This window comes from Ascaphus truei, chromosome 1 (assembly GCF_040206685.1).
Source record: "Ascaphus truei isolate aAscTru1 chromosome 1, aAscTru1.hap1, whole genome shotgun sequence".
NCBI classification, from domain to species: domain Eukaryota; kingdom Metazoa; phylum Chordata; class Amphibia; order Anura; family Ascaphidae; genus Ascaphus; species Ascaphus truei.
In genome coordinates, this window is record NC_134483.1 from 135,927,375 (window position 1) to 135,947,126 (window position 19,752).

The window sequence follows — 19,752 nt, forward strand, 5'->3', positions numbered from 1 at the left end:
TAAAAGAAGTCATGCACAGAGAGGAACTTGTAAATCTTACAAAACATTTTCTCAAGGGACAATTGGTGAATTCTAGACTGTTGCCATAGTAAATTATCTAAAGGGCCCATTTGTCCTTGATTTACTTTGTCCTGATTACCACAACATAATCTACAGTATACAGCCCCGGCATTTTGCAGCTTTCATGTGGGCCTGTGACCTCTGTGTCCTGAGCATCTTGATCTTTGCCCACAAAAAAAGGCTTCTCAGGACTCCTCTCTAGCCTGTTGGTCTGGAATAATAACCTACCTTTGCGATATGCACTCATGTCATGGATCTTTCTGTTTGTCCTACTGAAGCAAAATATCTTCTTCCTTCCTTCCATTCCTGTGGTAGGAACAAACTTTTCCTCCCAGTTAACTTCATTATGGTGGCTTCCAATTTCCTGCCAAACAGAAGTCTAGATTACTTAGATTATTGTTTGAGGATGCATCCACCAGCTGGGGCCAAGCCACAAAGCTCTCCTTGCATGCTCCAATAAATCCATTGATCTCAGAGAGAATTCCAGCCTCCACAGTGTATTCCCTTGCAAGTTTTATTACTGACAGGACTCTGAGTGTAGGATCTCTTTGTACCTTTCTCTAGAAATTCTTCAATATTAGCAATACATACTGTACTGTACTTTCATTGTCATTTAGACTGAGTTGAGTGCTATTGCCAGACTGTATGCTTCTACTGTGGCCTGGAATGACATTCTTAGGACATGTTCCATTTAAATTTCCATGGGGTCTACATTAGAGATCACATCTTCAATGGGCAGTGTCATTTATCTAGTGATTCTCGTAAACTTTTGCATCCACCTTCATAGGCTTTCTGACATCTTGGTCCCATCTACTGGAAAGGGGCACAACTTAGATAATTTATTCGCTATGTTGATCTTGTCAACCTTCTTTTTAGGTCCTAGGAATAGCTTATCCAGCGTTCGTCCTTTTTTTTTATTGATTCTGGATCAACACCGCCTTCATTACTCTGATTTAGAAGCTCTACTAATTCAGCTTCATACCCAGAAGCTGTTTCTTCTTGACCTTCAAATTCTGAGGAACCTAGGTATTCTTCTTCTGACGCATTATTGGGTGCTGATGATGGCTCTCTTCTCCTATATAGACTGTTCAGACAGTCTGTTTTATATGAGATACCGTCCTCTACATGCTTTGGTTGGTTTGCTCACTACAGCATTAGGAGGTTCGATTGGGGCCCCTAACTATGAAACCCCGAGGGTCTGCCGTTAGATTCTTCCAGGAATAGAGGGGCCATAGACTACACTTGGATGCAAGAAAAGTTGTATATGTGCAACTTGTAGTTTAGTTTGCAATTTATATAATGCTGTCAGACAAGAAGCATTAACTTTTTCAAATGTGCGGTTGTATACATTTCCGATAAAACAAATGAATATTTCAGTGTTTATAGCCACATTTTTCCTTTTCTTTATTTCAATAACATTTCTCCATTGTGGGCCATTACATTTGATTCTATGTGGTAGTAAAATCTTCACTTAATTGAAACCCTGCTGAGCCACAACAATTAGTAAGGCACTAAATAATGTGAAGCACACTCATACTAGACATATTGCTTTAAACTAATTCCTTACTGAACTTTAAACAGAATAAATTATACAGCTCAATGCAATATTATGATCAGCTTTCCCCAGAAGGCATCGGAATTAGCGAAATAATAGCTCATATGACCGTAAATCAATTTTGTAAATCAAAGTAACTAGTTTGGATTTTATTGAGACTTTGCTGAGCTTCATAAATAATCTGAAACAATTGAATTTTTCATTTCTATGTTGATGCTTCGATAAAACATTGGGGGTTATTTAATAAACTGTGAGTGCCAATTTAGCACACGTAAATTCTCATTGTGTCCAAACATACAGTAACTCATTGCATACACTTTTCGGGGGGAAAAAGATAGTGTGCTAAAATATGACACAATTTCTCACATACAGGATAGAAAAGTCACTCAGAAAGGGGCAGGGTCATCATATTGCACTGACTATGGAAATATGTTAAAAACATTAAAACTAGATTAGTGCTTTCAAAACCAATAGAAAAAAACTGATTAGCATATTCAAAAATATATTTATCAAAGTTTAAACCATAAATATAAGAGTTTCAATTTTAAGTAAGTTGCTGTTTTACTCTACATTTAAATGCCCCCCATATTCATGAAAAAATATATATTAAAAATGATTTTACAAACACTTCCATCGCCTACCTTTAACCTATAAACATATCACTGATATTTGTTCAATTTGGTCTTATGTGAAGTAAGCAATCATACATACAGTACAGGCGCAAAACACCTTTTGGGGAGCGTTCTCACCTACCACACTGGCGAAGATGACAAACGACTCCGACAATTTCCAAAAGTCCTGTTTCTTTTCTTTTCCCTCATCCATACTATCCCCTTTTGTAACCACCTCCAGCAAATCCTTATATCTGGAAAACAACATCCATATCGCCACATAATCGTCTGCCCAGATTTTATCTTTTATGGCGAGGGATATTAAGCCTCAGTAGCACATCCCAGTTGGAAGACAACACCTTCACTGACGCCGCTCCCCCCACATTCCCCCCACAGACCCATCCATCCCAGTACCTTAACTTAGCAGACCCGGCACTGGCCCAGCTACCTCTGGTTCAGCTGCTCGGCTGGCTCCAACTGACCGTTGGGCTGCTCCGCTTTGGCCACTTCCATTTGATGGCCTGGTTGGCACTCCCTCCACTGATCCGCTGTACTACACAGAAAGCCTCTGTTGATGCTCCCCTCTCACCCCTGCTGTGGTGTTCTACCCCCCGACTAAGCCAACGGTCGGACTTTTCCCAGGGCCTTTATGGCCGGGCCACGCCTCTGACTCCCGGCTTTTCCTTGCAAGCCACGCGGCCCACCTCCCTCCCTATGGGCTCTATTGGGGCCTTTTTCTGCCTGTGGCTTACTTTGGTTATTGTCCCCATGTGGCCCTCTGGAAACCTACCCCCAATCTAATATTGGGCGGGGGGGTTAAAAGGCGGGGGCGGGGGGGGTGAAAGGTGGGGCGGGGTGAAATGTGGGGACGGGAGTGGGGGAGATGAAAGGCGGGTCGGGGGGGGTGAAAGGCAAGGACGGGGGGGTGAAAGGCAAGGCCGGGGGGGGGGGTGAAAGGCAAGGCCGGGGGGGGTGAAAGGCAAGGTCGGAGGGGTGAAAGGCGGGGAGGGGGGGTGAAAGGCAGGGGGTGGGGGCTGAAAGGCAGAGGGGGGTGAAAGGCGGAGGGGGGTGAAAGGCAGGGACGGGGTGAAAGGGATGGACAGGGAGGGGGTGTGAAAGGCAGGGACAGAGGGGTGAAAGTCAGGGACGGGGGGGTGAAAGGCAGGGACGGGGGGGTGAAAGGCAGGGACGGGGGGGAAGGCAGGGACGGGGGGCAAAAGGCAGGGACGGGGGGGCGATAGGCAGGGACGGGGGGGTGAAAGGCAGGGACGGGGCGTGAAAGGCAGGGATGGGGGGTGAAAGGCAGGGACGGGGGGAAGGCAGGGACGGGGGAGCGAAAGGCAGGGACAGGGGGGGAAGGCAGGGATGGGGGAAAGGCAGAGACGGGGGGGCGAAAGGCAGGGACTGGGGGGCGGTGATAGGCAGGGACGGGGGGGCGATAGGCAGGGACGGGGGGGCGAAAGGCAGGGATGGGGGGGAAAGGCAGGGATGGGGGGGCAAAAGGCAGTGATGGGGGGGCCAAAGGCAGAGGGGCGGGCCAAAGGCAGGAACAGGGGGGGCCAAAGGCAGGGATGGGGAGGGCGAATGGCAGAGGGGGGGGGCGAAAGGCAAGGACGAGGGCGAGACACAAGGAAGGGACGGGGGGCGAAAGGCAGGGATGGGGGGCGAAAGGCAGGGATGGGGGGGCGAAAGGCAGGGACGGGGGGGGCCAAAGGCAGGAACGGGGGGACGAAAGGCAGGGACGGGGTGGGCGAAAGGCAGGGACAGGGGGGGCGAAAGGCAGGGTCGGAGGGGGCGAAAGGCAGGGACGGGGGGCAAAAGGCAGGGACGGGGGGGTTGCATGAAAGGCAGGGATCCCTCCCCCTGCGTTTCCTCACCTGGCACCCTGCCGAGCTCCTCCTTGGGCTGCCACTGGGGCTCTCCCCCCTCCTGGGCTCCGCCGGCTCCATGTGGCACAGAGGAGCTAGTGCGCGGCCCCACCTCCCTGCCGCCTCCCGGGCCACCCTCCCCCTCTTCCTCCGGGTACCGGCTGCCCTCCTCCTCCACCTCGGGCTCCTTGGCGGTGTCCGCTCTCGGGGATGGTGAGCCGGGGTAGCGGCGTGTGGGGGGGGGGAGGGGGGAGCTGGAGAGAGCGTGCTCTGGGGGCGGGGGGTTAGTGGGAGAGTGCCGGGAAGTGGGAGAGCACCGGGGAGGGGGCTCGCGGCGGAGGCGCACGCATCTCACCCCCCGCCACGCATCTCCATCCCCTCTGGCTGCAGGGAGAAGCGGAGAGAGGCAGAGAAAGCCGGAGGAGCGCTCTCGGGGATGGGGAGCATGCTCTGGGGGGGGGGTTGGAGGCGGCGTGTTTCGAGAGGTGAGGTGGAGGAGGCTTGCTTTTGGTGTGAGGGGGGGGTGTTTGAGGTGATGCGGCGGCGCCGCCGAGGAGCGGGCTCCAATGGCCGTGGGTAGCGGTGCTGGCGGCGCCGGGGAGGCTTGGGTTTGTTGTGAGGGGGGGTTGTGGGGAGAGGTGAGGCGGCAGCACAGAGGAGCAGGCGCCGATGGCCGTGGGTAGCTGTGTCGGCGGCGGGTGAGTGTGGCAGTTGGGACCAATGAGAGGCGTGCGGGAGTGGGGCAGGCCACGGACCAATCTGATTGGCCAGAGAGTGAGTGACAGACCAACTGACCAATCAGATTGCCAATAAGCAGAGAAAATATACAACGTTTTCAAAAATATATATATAGATTATAGCCATTAGATCATTTTGGTCCTACATCTGAGTGAATCTACTGTATAAATGATTTTACCACAAATTGTAAAGTTTTAAGTCCATAATTGACTGAAAGCCGCATGTAAGTTCAGAATGCTTAGGTTTGTATACTCTTCTTTTTAGCTGTATGCAGATTTCCCTGTCAGAATGGTGGCGTTTGTGAAAGACCAAATGCGTGCTCATGTCCTGAAGGTTGGATGGGACGTCTCTGTGAAGAACGTAAGTTAAAAAGAAATTGTGACGAGAAAAGAATAAAAGTATCTGCTCTTGTTTCCAACATAAATTTATTTCAGAGACTTGTAAATATTTGATCTATTTAAATATGAGCTGTTGGATACAAAATATCACTGTCCTATATTTGATGAGCCGATATCTACCTGGCAAACTTTGATGCATAACCTCATATTTGAGGCTTTAAACAGTATAACTTGGTATCTATGGGCCTTATTTAATATGCTGTGGAGCCCCCTCTGTACTGGAGAAGATTATTTGCCTATGAATTTTAATACTTTTCTGCACAGGGAGAAGCAATGTCACCGCATTAACAGATATTTTTTTTTGATACATAACATCATTCTGTGCTAAAACTATTAACAGACTTTTTACGGTTTAGTAAATATGGTCCAAAATCTTTATTTTTTTATATTGGTAAAGGTAATTTTCTGGGGGAAAGAGAATGATGATATATCTATTTTCTTAGCAATCTGCATCCTGCCTTGTTTGAACGGAGGCCGCTGCACAGCTCCTTACAAATGTGATTGCGCAACTGGGTGGACTGGATCTCGCTGTCATATCGGTAAAGTAACGTCTCCCTAATCTAATCAAATGAGTTAGTAATGCAAAAACAAAAATGGACTAAATCTAACATTTATCCTGCTGTAACACACTTTTATATTAGCATGTTTACAAATTCTTGTGTATTTGCCAATAATAGATATTTCTAATAACCATTCATCTTGTAATAGTAGCTTGGCCCTCTATTCAATAATGTAAGTTAGCCAAGTATTGTCCTACATCAGGCTTGCACAACATACACTACCGACACACTTTATTGACGTGTGGTCGGTACCGCAAGCCGGGAAATCTCCCGGCTTGCTAGTGGCCGCCCCTCGGACGCGCGGTCACGCGTCATCGGGAGCGTGCGCCCGCTGCACGCGTGTCCAGGGGCTCCCCGAGGGAGCCCTGGTGTCCCGCGATCGCGGGTCAGCGGCAGGGGGTTCCGGGGGACCCGGCGGACCCGGCAGCGGTAGGGAGAGCGCCCCGATCGGAGGGCGCTCTTCCGCTGCTTCGGCGTGCGCCCGTCACACTCGGGCGCGCGCCAGGCTACTGCTGCGGCACAGAACGGGCAAATGCTCGAATAAACTGTGCCGCAGCAGTACGGCCCGCCGGGACTCCCTGTGCGGCCCGCGACGACCCCCCTTCACTCCCCTTCCGTGGTATGGAAGGAAGGAACACGCTCCAGCAGTGTGACCATGCTCCCCCCCCGAGCTCACACCAGCAGTTGATGGACACATGGACAGGCTCCCCCCTATCCCCCCGCCCCCGTTCCAGCAGGGTGACACGCTCTAGTAGTGTGACCCGGAACATCTGGGGTCTGCTGCTAGAGCGCACTTCTTACCTTGTGCTTCACCCTGAAACCGGTAGCCACATGGCCAGTACCTCCCGCAGCCGCTTCTTCCGCCGCCGCTGCTGCTTGTTGCGCCGCCGCTGCTTGTTACGCCGCCACTGCTTTTTGCGCTGCTGCCGCTTCTTCCGCTGTCGCCGCCACTGCGGTCTGGTAGGCATGTGGGGGTTGATGATGAAGGGGACTGCTGAATGGAACTGGGGCAGATGATGAAGGTGGGGGGACTGCTGAATAGGACTGGGGGGGATGATGAAGGAGGGGACTGCTGAATGGGACTGGGGGAGATGATGTAGGAGGGGACTGCTGAATGGGACTGGGGGTGATGATGAAGGGGGGTGGTTGATGATGATGAGTTGACTGCTGAAAGGGACTGGGGTAGATGATGAAGGAGGGGACTGCTGAATGGGACTGGGGAACATGATGGAGGGGACTGCTGAATGGGACTGTGGCAGATGATGTAGGGGGGGACTGCTGAAAGGGACATGGAAGATGATGAAGGGGGGACTGCTGAATGGGACTGGGGGGAGATGAAGGGGGGGGGGGTTAATGATGAAGGGTGCTGGGGGACATGATGTTGAAGGGTGCTGGGGGAGATATGTTTTTTTGTGCATTTTTTTGTATGTCTGCCATCTCATCAAATAAACCCCATTTTATGCAACAATGTTGTTCTCTCTATCATGAATATGAACAAAAACAAACAACGTTCTTGTCTGACTAATGACAATTTGGAAGACATTTTGAAGACGTCTACTACAAATATGTCCCCGGAATACAACAAGCTTGTTTCTGAAAAGAGGTGTAATACCTCTCATTACGATTGTGATATGATTAGGAAATTAGTTAATTTGAATTAAAGTATTTTAAATGTAATTTGTTTCAAGTAAACATCGTAAAGAAATGTATAATTTCGAATAATAAATGCTGTTTTACCCATGCGGCCCAAGTCTGTTTTCCTTGGACCATTTCGGCCCTTCTCACTTTACAAGTTGTGCAGGCCTGTCCTACAGTACATTCAAGCCCACTATTCAGTGGGGTGAGAAGCTGAGTAAGTAACACTCTGTTAAAGATGTAGTCACTTGCATTCACTCAGTCATAAAATGAGTGTTGCATCTCTTTTCAATCAGTGAGTCTTAACATTTTCAAACTATTGAATAGCGGCTATACTGTAGGTACTGAAATTAAATAGATCAGTTCTACCGGACTGAAATGATATGCTTTCACCATCTCCATATTTTACTGCAGCCGTGTGTCAATCCCCCTGCTTAAATGGAGGCAAATGCGTTAGACCAAACCGATGCCACTGCCCTTCAACCTGGACTGGAATTGACTGCTCCAGGTAAGAATTCCTGCACGGACATAAATTATATTAAATAGGAAATATGCTATCCCATTCAGCACATAGGTGATAAAGGCATGTTCAAGAGAAAATGTAGGCTGACTCTTCTCCAGTTATTTGTAAGTTTGTTACCACTGCTGCTATATTCACTACTACAGTAAGTCACTAAATCCATGAGCCATACTTCACTATAGTACCTGCAAGCCAATTTATTACTGTAAGGTTCGCTTTTTGTGGTTTCTAAACAGCACCTATACAAGTTAAATCAGATTAGTGCTCTGTTATTCTATAAAACTAGTACATGATTGAAACCAATCTGTTTAGGATACAAATAAACACATAACACAAATTATGATGCTATTACTATTTTATGTGTATACAGTGTGAAATTAAACATGTCCTGGTACTTTGACAATGTAAACATTCATATGTGTTCAACATAGGCAATGCAAAGCTCACTATACAGTATCTATATATTGACACATATGAACAAAACCAGCACATTTTAAGCTTTTCATATTTGACGTGTTTCATTCAAATGTCTTTTTGTATTTACTTGTAACGGGTATTCCCCCCCCCCCTAATCACAGATATATTGTGGGTGCAAGGAACATACGGTGTTACCAGGTGTGTGGTGCGTTACCTGTTGGCTCACAGGAGGGCTGAGCTTCCGCCACGGGGAACCTGGGGCAATTATGATACTATGAGTAACCACTTACTCGGTGCAGCGCCTCCACCTGCGATGGCTCCCACCAGAGGGGGAGTAGTTCCTCGCAGGACAAATACAATAATCACATACACTTTATGTTTAATAACCAATGTCTTTTACTAACGTGCAAAGCAAACATGTAACATCAATACCACCATAACAGGTGTCCCTCTCTAGAGGAGACACTCACTACTGCGTCACGCAGGACGCTTCCCCAACACCAGGTGATCCCACCCAGTGTCCATAGAAACCCCACCCAATGTCCCGCACTCTGGAAGAGAGAGGCAATGGGTGACTGCGCAGTCACTATTATACTAAGGGCCCATTGGTGCACTTGTATATTTGATAGTACCTGCCGAGCACTCCGGTGCTCGGAGCCGCAATAGCTTCGCAAAGGATCAGTCGTTCTGGGATCCCGTCTGATCCGGTCCGGTGAATCCTTGCTTGGGGTCCCCCAGGGGCGATCCCACCCTGGAGATAGTCTCTTGTCTCTGGGTACCGACTTGAGCCCAAGTCGTGTCTCGTGGAGTGCAGCAGCCGCTGTGTCCCTGTCTATCACTGGCACTACGTGACACGGTCCCTAACCTAGGGCCTGTCCCTGTAGAACCACAAGCTGGGGAATGAGGACCTACCTGGGACCTAAGGGGTTAATGGCCTATCCCGTCCCCCTAGCTCTTCCCGGTCCTGACTCTAACTAACTATTAGCATTCGCAGCACTTGCAATAACGCGCTACAACCTACTCGCTACCTGCAGCTAACGTACTGCACTAACACTGCGCCTGCCTGTCAGACCTCACGGCACTGACAGCAGTGACCCTGATAAGACAGCACACTAACACTAAGGGCCGCGTCCCTATCTTGGGCCGTCCCTGATCAATTACCCACTTATCTGGTGGGGAGTTGGGGCCTACCTGGGGTGTGGGTACCTATCTGGGTGCAGGAGCTGCACTCACTCCCCGCACCCTTCCTTCCCTCACAGCTCCCCGGCTCCAACTGACTAACGTGCTGCATGCCCGCAAAATTGTATCTCCTTGCCTGCCTGGAGATCCTAAGCCCTATTGGCTCCCTGGCATCATGTGGGCCACGCAAAGGCTCCTGGGACTCGTAGTCCCTATCTAGAGCCGTCCCTGGTAGGCTAGGGCTTCGCGGGCTTTTCCTCCACTGTCCTGCGCCTGCGCAAGTTATCTGGGGCTGCCTCAACCTTTCCCTTCCTATTCCTGCCCTCACGCGACTTCTCCCTAACTCTGGGGCCCTACCTACGCATGTGCGATCACTGCGCATGCGCGAGTCCCTATTCAATGGCGACGCCCTCAACACCCGGCTCCGAGAGCGCCGGGAGCCCGGTGACGCGATCGCGGCCTTAGCAACCGGCCGCACGCGTCCCCGGCAACCCCCGAGCCGGAGCCTGACCGCCCTCACCCCTGCGATCGGCGCGCGGGGCCGCCCTGGAACTCGGCGGTACCCGCAATCGCGCCAGAGGTGAGGGGGGTGCTGACAGGCAGAGGAGACCTGGCTACAGACTATTGCAGTAAGATGAAACACTCTGCCATGTAACATCTTCTCAACCATTTTAAACATGTTTTTGTAATGAAAGATACAGTATGTGTAATTGCTATATAAAGTTATGCTTGATAGTCTGAATCTAATCACCCTGCATCTTGGCTTTTTTATATGAAATTAGAAGATAACATCTTGGTATATTTTTCTACTGTACTTCAGTGGTGCATTATTTGCTATCCAGGGTAGTACCTACAGTAAATACTTTAAAGCCTTCTCTAACCTCACCACTTGTCTCTGCTGGGCTATACTGTAAATACAAATCGCATTATCTCAGGGATCGCAAGCTGTCTTGGCTCCATTAATATATATATATATATTTTTAATATAAAATCTGAGTTTTATTTGTGCAATCCTACATTTTAATCATTGTAGAAACAAATATGGTATGTTATACCCAGTTAAGATTACAGTATGCTTGCTCACTGCACAGCCTTTCTTTGTATTTGCTTCTATTGTCTTAAGTATTTATACAATTTCTTCTATACATACTGTAGACAAATAGACTCAATATAGACTTGCTGTGACATAGACGTATTTTAAGTGTTTTTTGGCTTCTCCATTAGAAACCTTCTGGTGCGGAAAGACCCGTTACAGACCATTTCAGTGAATGGGTCATAAGGTGTCTTTCAGAAAGGATGGTGTCTTATGCAGTAGCACTGCATAGTAAATATGGCCCTATATACAGTGTCTTAGGCCGCGCTTATAGTGCGCGTGATGGCGATGCGATGGATGACGTCACATGTCGCCGTCGCCACCCGCGAAAGTTGTATTTCGCTTTGCAACGACGTCGCAAGCGACCTGGCCATTGATTGGTTCAGAGGCTGTCACGTGTGGTAACAGCCTCTGAAAAATCAAATTTGACCGGCTTCCAAATTTCGCGCCACCACGTCGCTCCGTACTATAAGCGCACGCGACGGCGGCAATACATTTGTTTTGCCGCGACGTCGTGTTGCCGGCACTATAAGCGCAACATTAGAAAGATGATAATTTTCAACCAAGCAAGTGAACACTATCACCAAATGCAAACTTAGTAGCCCATTTGAAAGGAACTATACACGAGTTATAATTGTCCTCTTTGTTATGCACAATACCCTATACAGTGATACATACAAGAAACATTATTTTTCTCCTTCATTAATTTCCTTTTGATGTGTAACATCTGTAGATTTTAATCACATTGCAACTGTTCTCTTTTGTTGTTTTCAGAAAAAGAAAGACTGGGTTTTATCCCTTCTAGCAGCAAATGAATTCATCTCACAAAAGAGAAACAATTTCAACCTGAATATCATCTGAGGCTCATTGTAATTCAAATTTGAGTGCTATAATGTGATATATTGTCTTATGCTTTTCCATTTTTTAAATAAATCATCTGTATTTTCATATGCAAATGTATATTAATTGCTGGCTGCAAGAGGTTGGGTGCTATTGGAGGTGATAACTGTATATATTTTTGTCACTGTTGCAGTTTACTTAAATAGTCTACTGTGTACTGTATGTTTAAATATATTTTACTGCCTAATGAATTGTACTAAATATTACTTACTTTTATTAGCAGATAATCACAGTAAATATAGTAAAAAATAAAATAAAAAAATTAAAAAATATTAATTGAGCCCAATACCCATAGTAAGTTGGTAAAGAAAGGATCTGTTTTCTGTGTTCCTACAATACATTTTTTTGCTTCAGAAAACAGGATCAACAAATATAACAATGTTTTTTGCAATTTTTAAAATGAGCTTGTTGATGTAATTTACCTATAAAAACAGACCATACATTAGATATTACTTTTTATAATAAAAAGACAGAACTCTTTTGATGACAAGATTTTTTTATTTAAATGCCTATAGCGCACTTCAGAATAAGGAAAATCATTTTACAGAATGCTGCAAGAAATGTAAGGACAATATTTTAACATATGTCATACTTCACATACAGTACGTTGTAAAATGCACAACTGTTGGGTATTGGTCCGGGGGAGAACATGCTTGACCAAAAAGCATGGAGGGGTAATTTACAACACTTTATTCAGCCACATGGAACCATAGCAACTTGTTACAGGCTGATTCTGATTAACTTGAACCAACAACTACAACTTACTGACAATAAAATAAATAAAATATAGAAAATTTGGGAGTGCAATAAATGTGCGAAATACAATATTAGTGAACAACTAGTGAGTATTAAATGTGAAAGTAAAATGAAAATAAATAAAATGATTTAAACCATATGTATCCAGGTCCCCTACCTTCGGGTCTGTGGGGTGGGGGGATGGCTGCAGATCTGCTCGGGTGCCGCCAGCCCTGCGGGCGGACCTGACATAGGTGCAGGGAGTGCTCCGGTAAGGCTCTGGGCTGTTAGGGGCAGGGCTGTGTGGCGACTTAGTCGCCAGAGCTCAGCAGCACACTCGACAGTGGGGCCCGACATTTTCTTTTGCCTCGCACATGCACCATAGCAGTCTTGCGTATGTACAGTACGGCCGCGAGCGGTAGCCATCTTAGAGCAGGCTCCGCAGAGGAGACCTAGGGACTACAAGTCTCAGCAGCCTCAGGGGCTGCAATACCACATGGGCAGGAGAGCAAATAGGGCTCAAGGAGCCACAGATGCAGGATAGAATGTTGCTGACAGTTGGAGCAGGGACACCAAAGCATTAGGCCAGATTCCCCCCCTAGGCCCAAGATAGGCCCTAAGTCCCTTCCAGGTTGTGGTTGCTGTAGGGAAGGCCCCAGATAGGGATGCTTCCCCGTAGTCACTAAGCTAGTGCTGATAGTGGTATTTAGTATCACCGTTGGACGGACGCCATGCGGTGTGTGTGGCCTGCTGTCGTGGACCAGACCACAGGCACAATATAGACATTAAGGGACACCCTCCAAACGTAGCTCCCTCAAGAGGTGGACGCAGCAGGCGGAGAGAAAGGATCCGGTAGACTGCGTCGTGGGATCACTGTGCGGTTCTGCGGATCCAGCATCTCCATATACCCTGGTCTGTATGGAGACTAGGAAGGTACCCACGTGCACCAACAGCCACACATAGGGGGTAGTGCTACTCCACACACTTTGGGTGAGCTTGGCTCTGTGGACACCGGGTTATTAGGTGCCCAGGGCACCTCAGTACTTTGGGGGAACTCACAGGGGCCCCAATATGGTGTGGGTACTGTATGTTGGGCTGTATTGTTAATTTCTTATAGTTATATAAAGTAGTATAGTATATAGTAAAGATACAGATGCAGCGCCCGTTATTCGAACACTTCACACGTTGTATACCTCGGAATAACCATGTCATGGTGCGTGATTTCTTCCAATCTTACCGCCTTAAGACGCGAGTGCAGGAGAGTGCTGAAAATTGCATTTTACTGTTCTGGTTTTTAAACACCTGAAATTGACACAGTAGCACAGTAGCACAGTACCGTGCACATTACAATTCATTCATTTCATTGCACACAAAGAAACAGTATCCATGAAATTCAAACAAAGCAACCGCGATAAACACGGGTGCCTAGGATGATTGGCCGTGTTAATGCCACGTGGAATACAGCAGAGCACACGAAAACAGCTCCGTGATTTGTCCGAATAACGGCCGCTGCATCTGTAAGTAGTCATACCAGTGTATGTGTGTATCTTTATTCATTATTGTATTGGTTCGGAAGAGGGGTTATCCTGCAGTGCTAGGATCCCTCTCAGGTGGGACTGATAGAACGTTATGAATATGTTTTGGTTTCCCTGTAGGGCATTCTTTCCTGCTAAAGAAAAAATCACCTGTTTCTTCTGTCTTGTGGCAGAAATGTTCTTCTTCCCCAGATACCTTAGCAATCATAGCGTCAACTTTAGCGCAGAGCAAATATTCTCCCTCAAAGGGTAGAGGATATAATAATTTTTTGATGTGGAGTCTGCCACCCTGTGTCTTAAAGCATAGAGTTCTTTAAGTTGCCACCAACAGGGCCATGCCTCTTGCAGATAGACGTACTGTGTCTAAAGAAGCTTCTGCTATAAACTCTGTTGCCAATTTTATTTTCACCTGTGCACTCAAACTTGATACTCATTTTACGCCTTTCTTTATGGTGTCTTCTACATTTGCAATACTGATATGCATGGCCATAGATCGGATCATGGTGGCCACCGCTGTTTTGCCTATTTCTCTTAATGTGCCTTCCCATCCTTCGGTCCATGGTATCTTTGAAAGACACTGCGTCATCCACGGCTAGAGTGGTTCTTTTTGCAATTCTTGAAATGGCTGCATCCACCTAAGGTGTATTTTCCCATACTTCTCCACAAATGGATACATCTTCAAGAATTTTCTTAGTGTGCCACACTTCTAATCTGGTTGGGTCCATTCGGCTTCAATCATTTATTTTAAGACAAAGTAGGGGAAATTGTTTCCTCTTTTTCTGGGATCGTCCAAAACGTTTATCTTCTTTAGTTTATCTTCTCTTGGATCTTTTAGATCCAACACTTCCCTTATAGACTTGAGAAGAGGATCAACAAGTTCCAAGTTAAAATATGAATCTTCTCCGTTTTCTCCTGCTCTGAGGAATCCCCATATTCTACCTGATAGTTATTGAAAGACATCCGACTCTTCTGAAGACAAGGTGTCTCTCTTATTCAGGCTCATTTGAGACCTTGTCCTCTTATGGGGTTGTTTACTTGCCAGTGTCAGAGTACCTCCACGCTCTATGACATAGTTTCTTTCATCCATGAAAGGAAGGTGGACATCTAGTCATCTGGTTAAAAGGCACTCTTTGCATAATTTATTTGTCTACATAGTGGGTTTGTCAAAATCTGAACAAGTTTAAGTTCTTTTTGGAACCTTCTTATTGTGATACAATACAATACATAGGAATTTTCGATGTTCCCTCTTCAAGTTGATTCCCAGAAACACTGTATTTAGAGAAATATACAAATCAAAATAAGCACTCTCTCTCATACAATCACAAGCTAGGGACTCGCCTACTGTAGAAGTTTTTGGTAGCGACCCCTTATTTGAACAACTGTAGCTTCAGTAACCATTGTAGATTCAATCTGGATGCTTCTAGCTTCCAGAATACCGATTTACCTTTCTGGTATTGCTGCTTTAAATAGAGGTCATAAGGTCAACTCAGCACTACTGTATCTCACGCCAATTACATAATCATGCATTGATGCTTTAAAGAGCAGATGAGAGCGTACGCGCTTCCCGGCCACATTGGATGCTAGCAAACTCACCACACATGGTTAGCACATCCTCTGCTTGCATTCAAAGACACTTCCTCGGTTTAACCATGGACGCAGGAAAACTCCGGCTAGGAGACCGCAAATGCATGATGTCGGAACTTCAGGGGTAGAGAGGCTGAAAGAACTCTCTGGTAACGGATCACCGCCTGGGGAGTCCCATTACAAAAAAAAAGCTCTACACTGCAGACTACACTGTATAAAACTCTACCCAGCTACACTATACAGATGCAGCGGCCGTTATTGAAACAAATCACGGCTCCGTTTTCGTGTGCGCTGCTGTATTCCACATGGCATTAACGCCGCCAATCGCCCCAGGCACACATGTTGATCGCGGTTGCTTTGTTTGAATATCAAGGATTGTGTGCAATTAAATGCAATGAAATTAATGTATTGTTATGTGTACAGTACTGTGCTATGGTGCTACTGTGTCAATTTCAGGTGTTTAAAAGCCAGAACACTAAAATGACATTTTATGCACTCGCCTGCACTCGCGTCTTAAGGCGGTAAGGTTGGAAGAAATCCCGCGCCATGACATGGGTATTCCGAGGTATACACCGCGTTAAGTGTTTCAATAATGGCCGCTGCATCTGTAGGACAGGAAAAGACTGCTTCTGCAGGTAAGGGGAGGTGCTTACATACTATTACTTGCAGAAGAGTTTCTTTCCCTATGGTTCTGAAGGGTGACATTATCCCTGTAATATGAGCTGTAATGTAACATTGTAAAAACTGCATATTTTGTATTCTCAATTGTCAGCATTATGGCACTGTAAAGTCTGGAAAGTTATCTAGACATGGAAGGCATAAATATTCAGGTAATGTACACACCCATTATAAAACACTGTAGAAGGACGTTCACAGAGGTACACAATTGGAGACTTTATAAGGTAAAATTATAATAGGCTTTATTGTGCCTTTTCCTTTTCATCAGCAAACCATCCAAACACAGGGGGGGGGAGCTTCTATTCACTTGGGAGTAGTTCTAGTGAAATCCTATGCAATTAATTCACATCTCCCTTAGTAAAGCATGTCTCACAGCCCCAAAACATATAACATGAAATAAGCAGATACAAGCAGTCTCTTAATAATGAAAGTCTTATCTGTTAGCTGCTGTAGATTAAGCTTCTCTGCTCCCCTGGAACCGCACCCATGCGTGCACAGAAAATCAGCATCCAGGTTTAGAAGTCTTATTTGGTGTCATGCAATCAGCTATGCTGGGCAGAGCTCAAGACCGGTCAGCTCCAGAGATGTGTGTTCTCTTGGTCAGTCTCTCCTGGGAGACTCAAGAACACTGCTCTGTCTCTCCAAAGGTCAGCTCTCATTCAGAGCTAAGGAGTCACTTCCTGTCTCAACACACAGGCTTTTGTAAGCAATCTAGATCAGGCAGGTGGTGTTTATTAATTGACTACCAGCAGTTAACCACCACACTGCTAGATTAAAGGCACATTACTTCAACAGGGATAACTCCCCTGTTACAAACACTATACATGTTGTTTCTTTTTTTTTTCCAATGAAACAGCTTTAGTTGTCGTACTATTTAAAGCAGCAGTCCAAGCTGCTGGGTTTTGTTTTATTATATGTATTTTTCCCCCTTTAATGTGCATCAATATAATCCACACAATAAGTAATTAGCTAAGATGGCGAACGAACCGTCCTCATGTGATCGGTTGGCAAAGATTTGTCTCGGGTTCACTAAATGGCTGTCAGAGCAGCAGAAGAGGACCAAAGATGCAAAGTTCTGTGGGGAATATCATGTGACCAGGCTATCATGTGAAATCATGGAGCATCATGTGACCAGATACAATTGGTGAACTGCTAGAAAGAGGGATGGGCTCAAAAAGGAGTGTGCCAAAGCTTGTTTCAGAAGAGGAAGGGGGTGTGACTTTGTAAATGGTTGTTATAGAAACAAAAAATGCTTGTTACAAGTATTTTCTCATAGTACAGAACTGACTTATTTTAAAAAAAAACACACACATGTAGGATAGTGCTTGGTCTGCAGCTATAAATGCAGCCAAAAATAAAAACCAATCAGCATCAAAATCTACTATAAGGAAGTCATTCAATATTGCAAAAAACACTGAAGTGAATGTAAATCATGGCTCAGATGCTATTGTGGAGATGTGAGTTATGTTGAAAGAGATCGAGTGCAGTGAATAACATGTGAGGTTATCAACCTGGATGAAAACAAAGGCTTCAATCATATGTCTGAAAATGAGACTATGGACAAAATATACTGAATACAGTAGCTACTGATCAAAGCTGTTTTCTTTGTAACGCTGTCGTCTTCCTGGTAAGGGGAGCATTTATTGATCACGTGGTGCAAAATATGAAATAAAAAAATATACAAATAATGGTGTAGCCAATAATAAAAGTGTACTTCTATCTAAAAATTATGTGTTGGTCTCGCTCACAGATTTCTTCTAGGAAAAATAGCATATCAGAGATCCAACTCTCTCTGATGGGAGCACTGTAATGGACCCTCCTCTGAAGTATGTGTCTTTAAATCCATTGTTTTCTCAAAAAAAAAACAAAGAGAGCTCACAATGGTATTGTATAGCAAACGAAATCGGTATTTCACAGAAACAGATACAAATGTTTCACTCACATTTTAACATAGGTGAAGTTCATTAGAGAGGACTGTTGATCTCTGGTATTTTGACGATCTCTGCCTCATCTACACATCATTTTTAGATAGAAGTACACTGTTAGTATGGACTACACCATTATTTGTACATTTCTTTATTTCATATATTTCATCACGTGATCATATTGTAGGGATTTCTACTACGATCTACGAGGCCATCCAATGTACAGCTTTTGCCATAAATGGGGTTGAACTCACCTACTAACGTGATGTAACCCAAATAGGTAGCGTCCGTTAGTTTTCCTCAGTTTAACGGGTATCCACCAAGTTAATGATATGCTAAAACCAAGTGCGTTCGGCAAACTTGCCTCGTCACATTAGCTGTATTAACAGGGATTTTCGTTGCGTACAGATGCGTTAAGCAATACAGTGCACATGTGTATTGGCAAAACTATAATAATGTCTGTTAAAATGAATGCACATGCATTACAGAGGCGTTACCAGGGGGCCTAGGGAGCCTGGCAGTTCTGCATCAAAAAAGAGGAGAAGAATTGTTGTAAATACTGTAGTTTTTATGGTTTTTTTCCCTGTTAATTATTTCTGAATTTTTTTTGCACGCAGTTACGTATAGTAACTGTGTGTGAATAAAAGTTGTGTTCTCTTAGTAATTATTGTTATGATATGTAGACACATTATTGTACACCCATTCTTAATACAATACAGATTATATACCATATTAGTTCACACAAACAGTAACTAAATTCACTTTAATCACTAAAAACGGGTAGTTTATTATATGAACTTCATGAAACATTATCAGATGCATCTCTTGATGTGTTTCAGACATTTATATTATCCAGAATATGTATTTCGATGACACATTTAACTGTTTTCAATGAAAGGGTTAACTCTTATACACAGGCATTTTGGGTACCACTTTAGACCTGCCTTTTTTTGCATGTAGGCTATTCCCTGAAATAATTCTATGGTTTGTTTGTGAGTAACGGCAGGTTTATATGCAACCTAATTTTCGTAACGTTAACAGCTAAGACCATATCTTTTTGCCTCCTTACAATTGTTATCTTGTATCTTGTGCAGAATTTTAGAGCAGGTTGTTGCTTTTATAATTTACAGAGTACACTATGGTTTGTCTCTTTTTTTTTATCTCTCCCATGCGCTCTAGGTCCTTTTTTTCTTGTACACTATCGACTTTCTCTCTGGGTGAGAGTTTGGGCCAGCTGCAGGGAGAGTTAGACGTATTTATCTATCCAATTGTATATGTTTTTGGGTGAACTTTTTGTATATTTTGTTGCGCAGTTCTGTTCCTTTCCGATCAGCGGTCACTTGATCCCGAGTGCTGGAGGGGCTGTGGTACTCTGGTGCGAAGACCTCTCCGGTATTAAAAGGGTAATTGGTGCTTTGTGGATCTAGCCCATAGACACTTTGAGGTCCAAACCAAAGTAAAACTGTACCATGTGCCCTATGTACTTCAATGGAAGTTTACGTATAATACTTCCCAATAGGCACTACTGCAATTAAAATAAATAACCCCCTTATGGATATATTCACTAAAGGTTGATAAAACTGCTTTAAAATGTGGCATTATTAAAGAATAGGATCACAAAAATATTGTTTAGAATGACCGTTGTACTAACATACAGTATGTAAAAAATGCATTAAATCCATGTTAAACAGCAAGCAATACAGTTGTGGAGGAGTAGGAGATATCAAAACCCATGCTACCAGTACTTTGCAAAGGAATGCC

The 19,752-nt window shown here is 45.2% G+C and overlaps 1 protein-coding gene across 2 annotated transcripts in view; it reads left to right on the plus strand.

Annotated features, from left to right (window-relative positions):
* Nucleotides 1-11,582, plus strand: part of SVEP1 (sushi, von Willebrand factor type A, EGF and pentraxin domain containing 1) — a 306,365-nt gene extending 294,783 nt beyond the window's left edge. For both annotated transcript variants that reach the window (XM_075595238.1, XM_075595229.1), the window contains 4 exons: nucleotides 5,097-5,192; nucleotides 5,674-5,769; nucleotides 7,840-7,933; nucleotides 11,409-11,582. In XM_075595238.1, the coding sequence (XP_075451353.1) occupies nucleotides 5,097-5,192; nucleotides 5,674-5,769; nucleotides 7,840-7,933; nucleotides 11,409-11,439 (317 nt within the window). In that variant the 3' untranslated portion in view covers nucleotides 11,440-11,582. The remainder of the gene's footprint in view (nucleotides 1-5,096; nucleotides 5,193-5,673; nucleotides 5,770-7,839; nucleotides 7,934-11,408) is intronic.
* The last annotated feature ends 8,170 nt before the right edge of the window (nucleotides 11,583-19,752 follow it).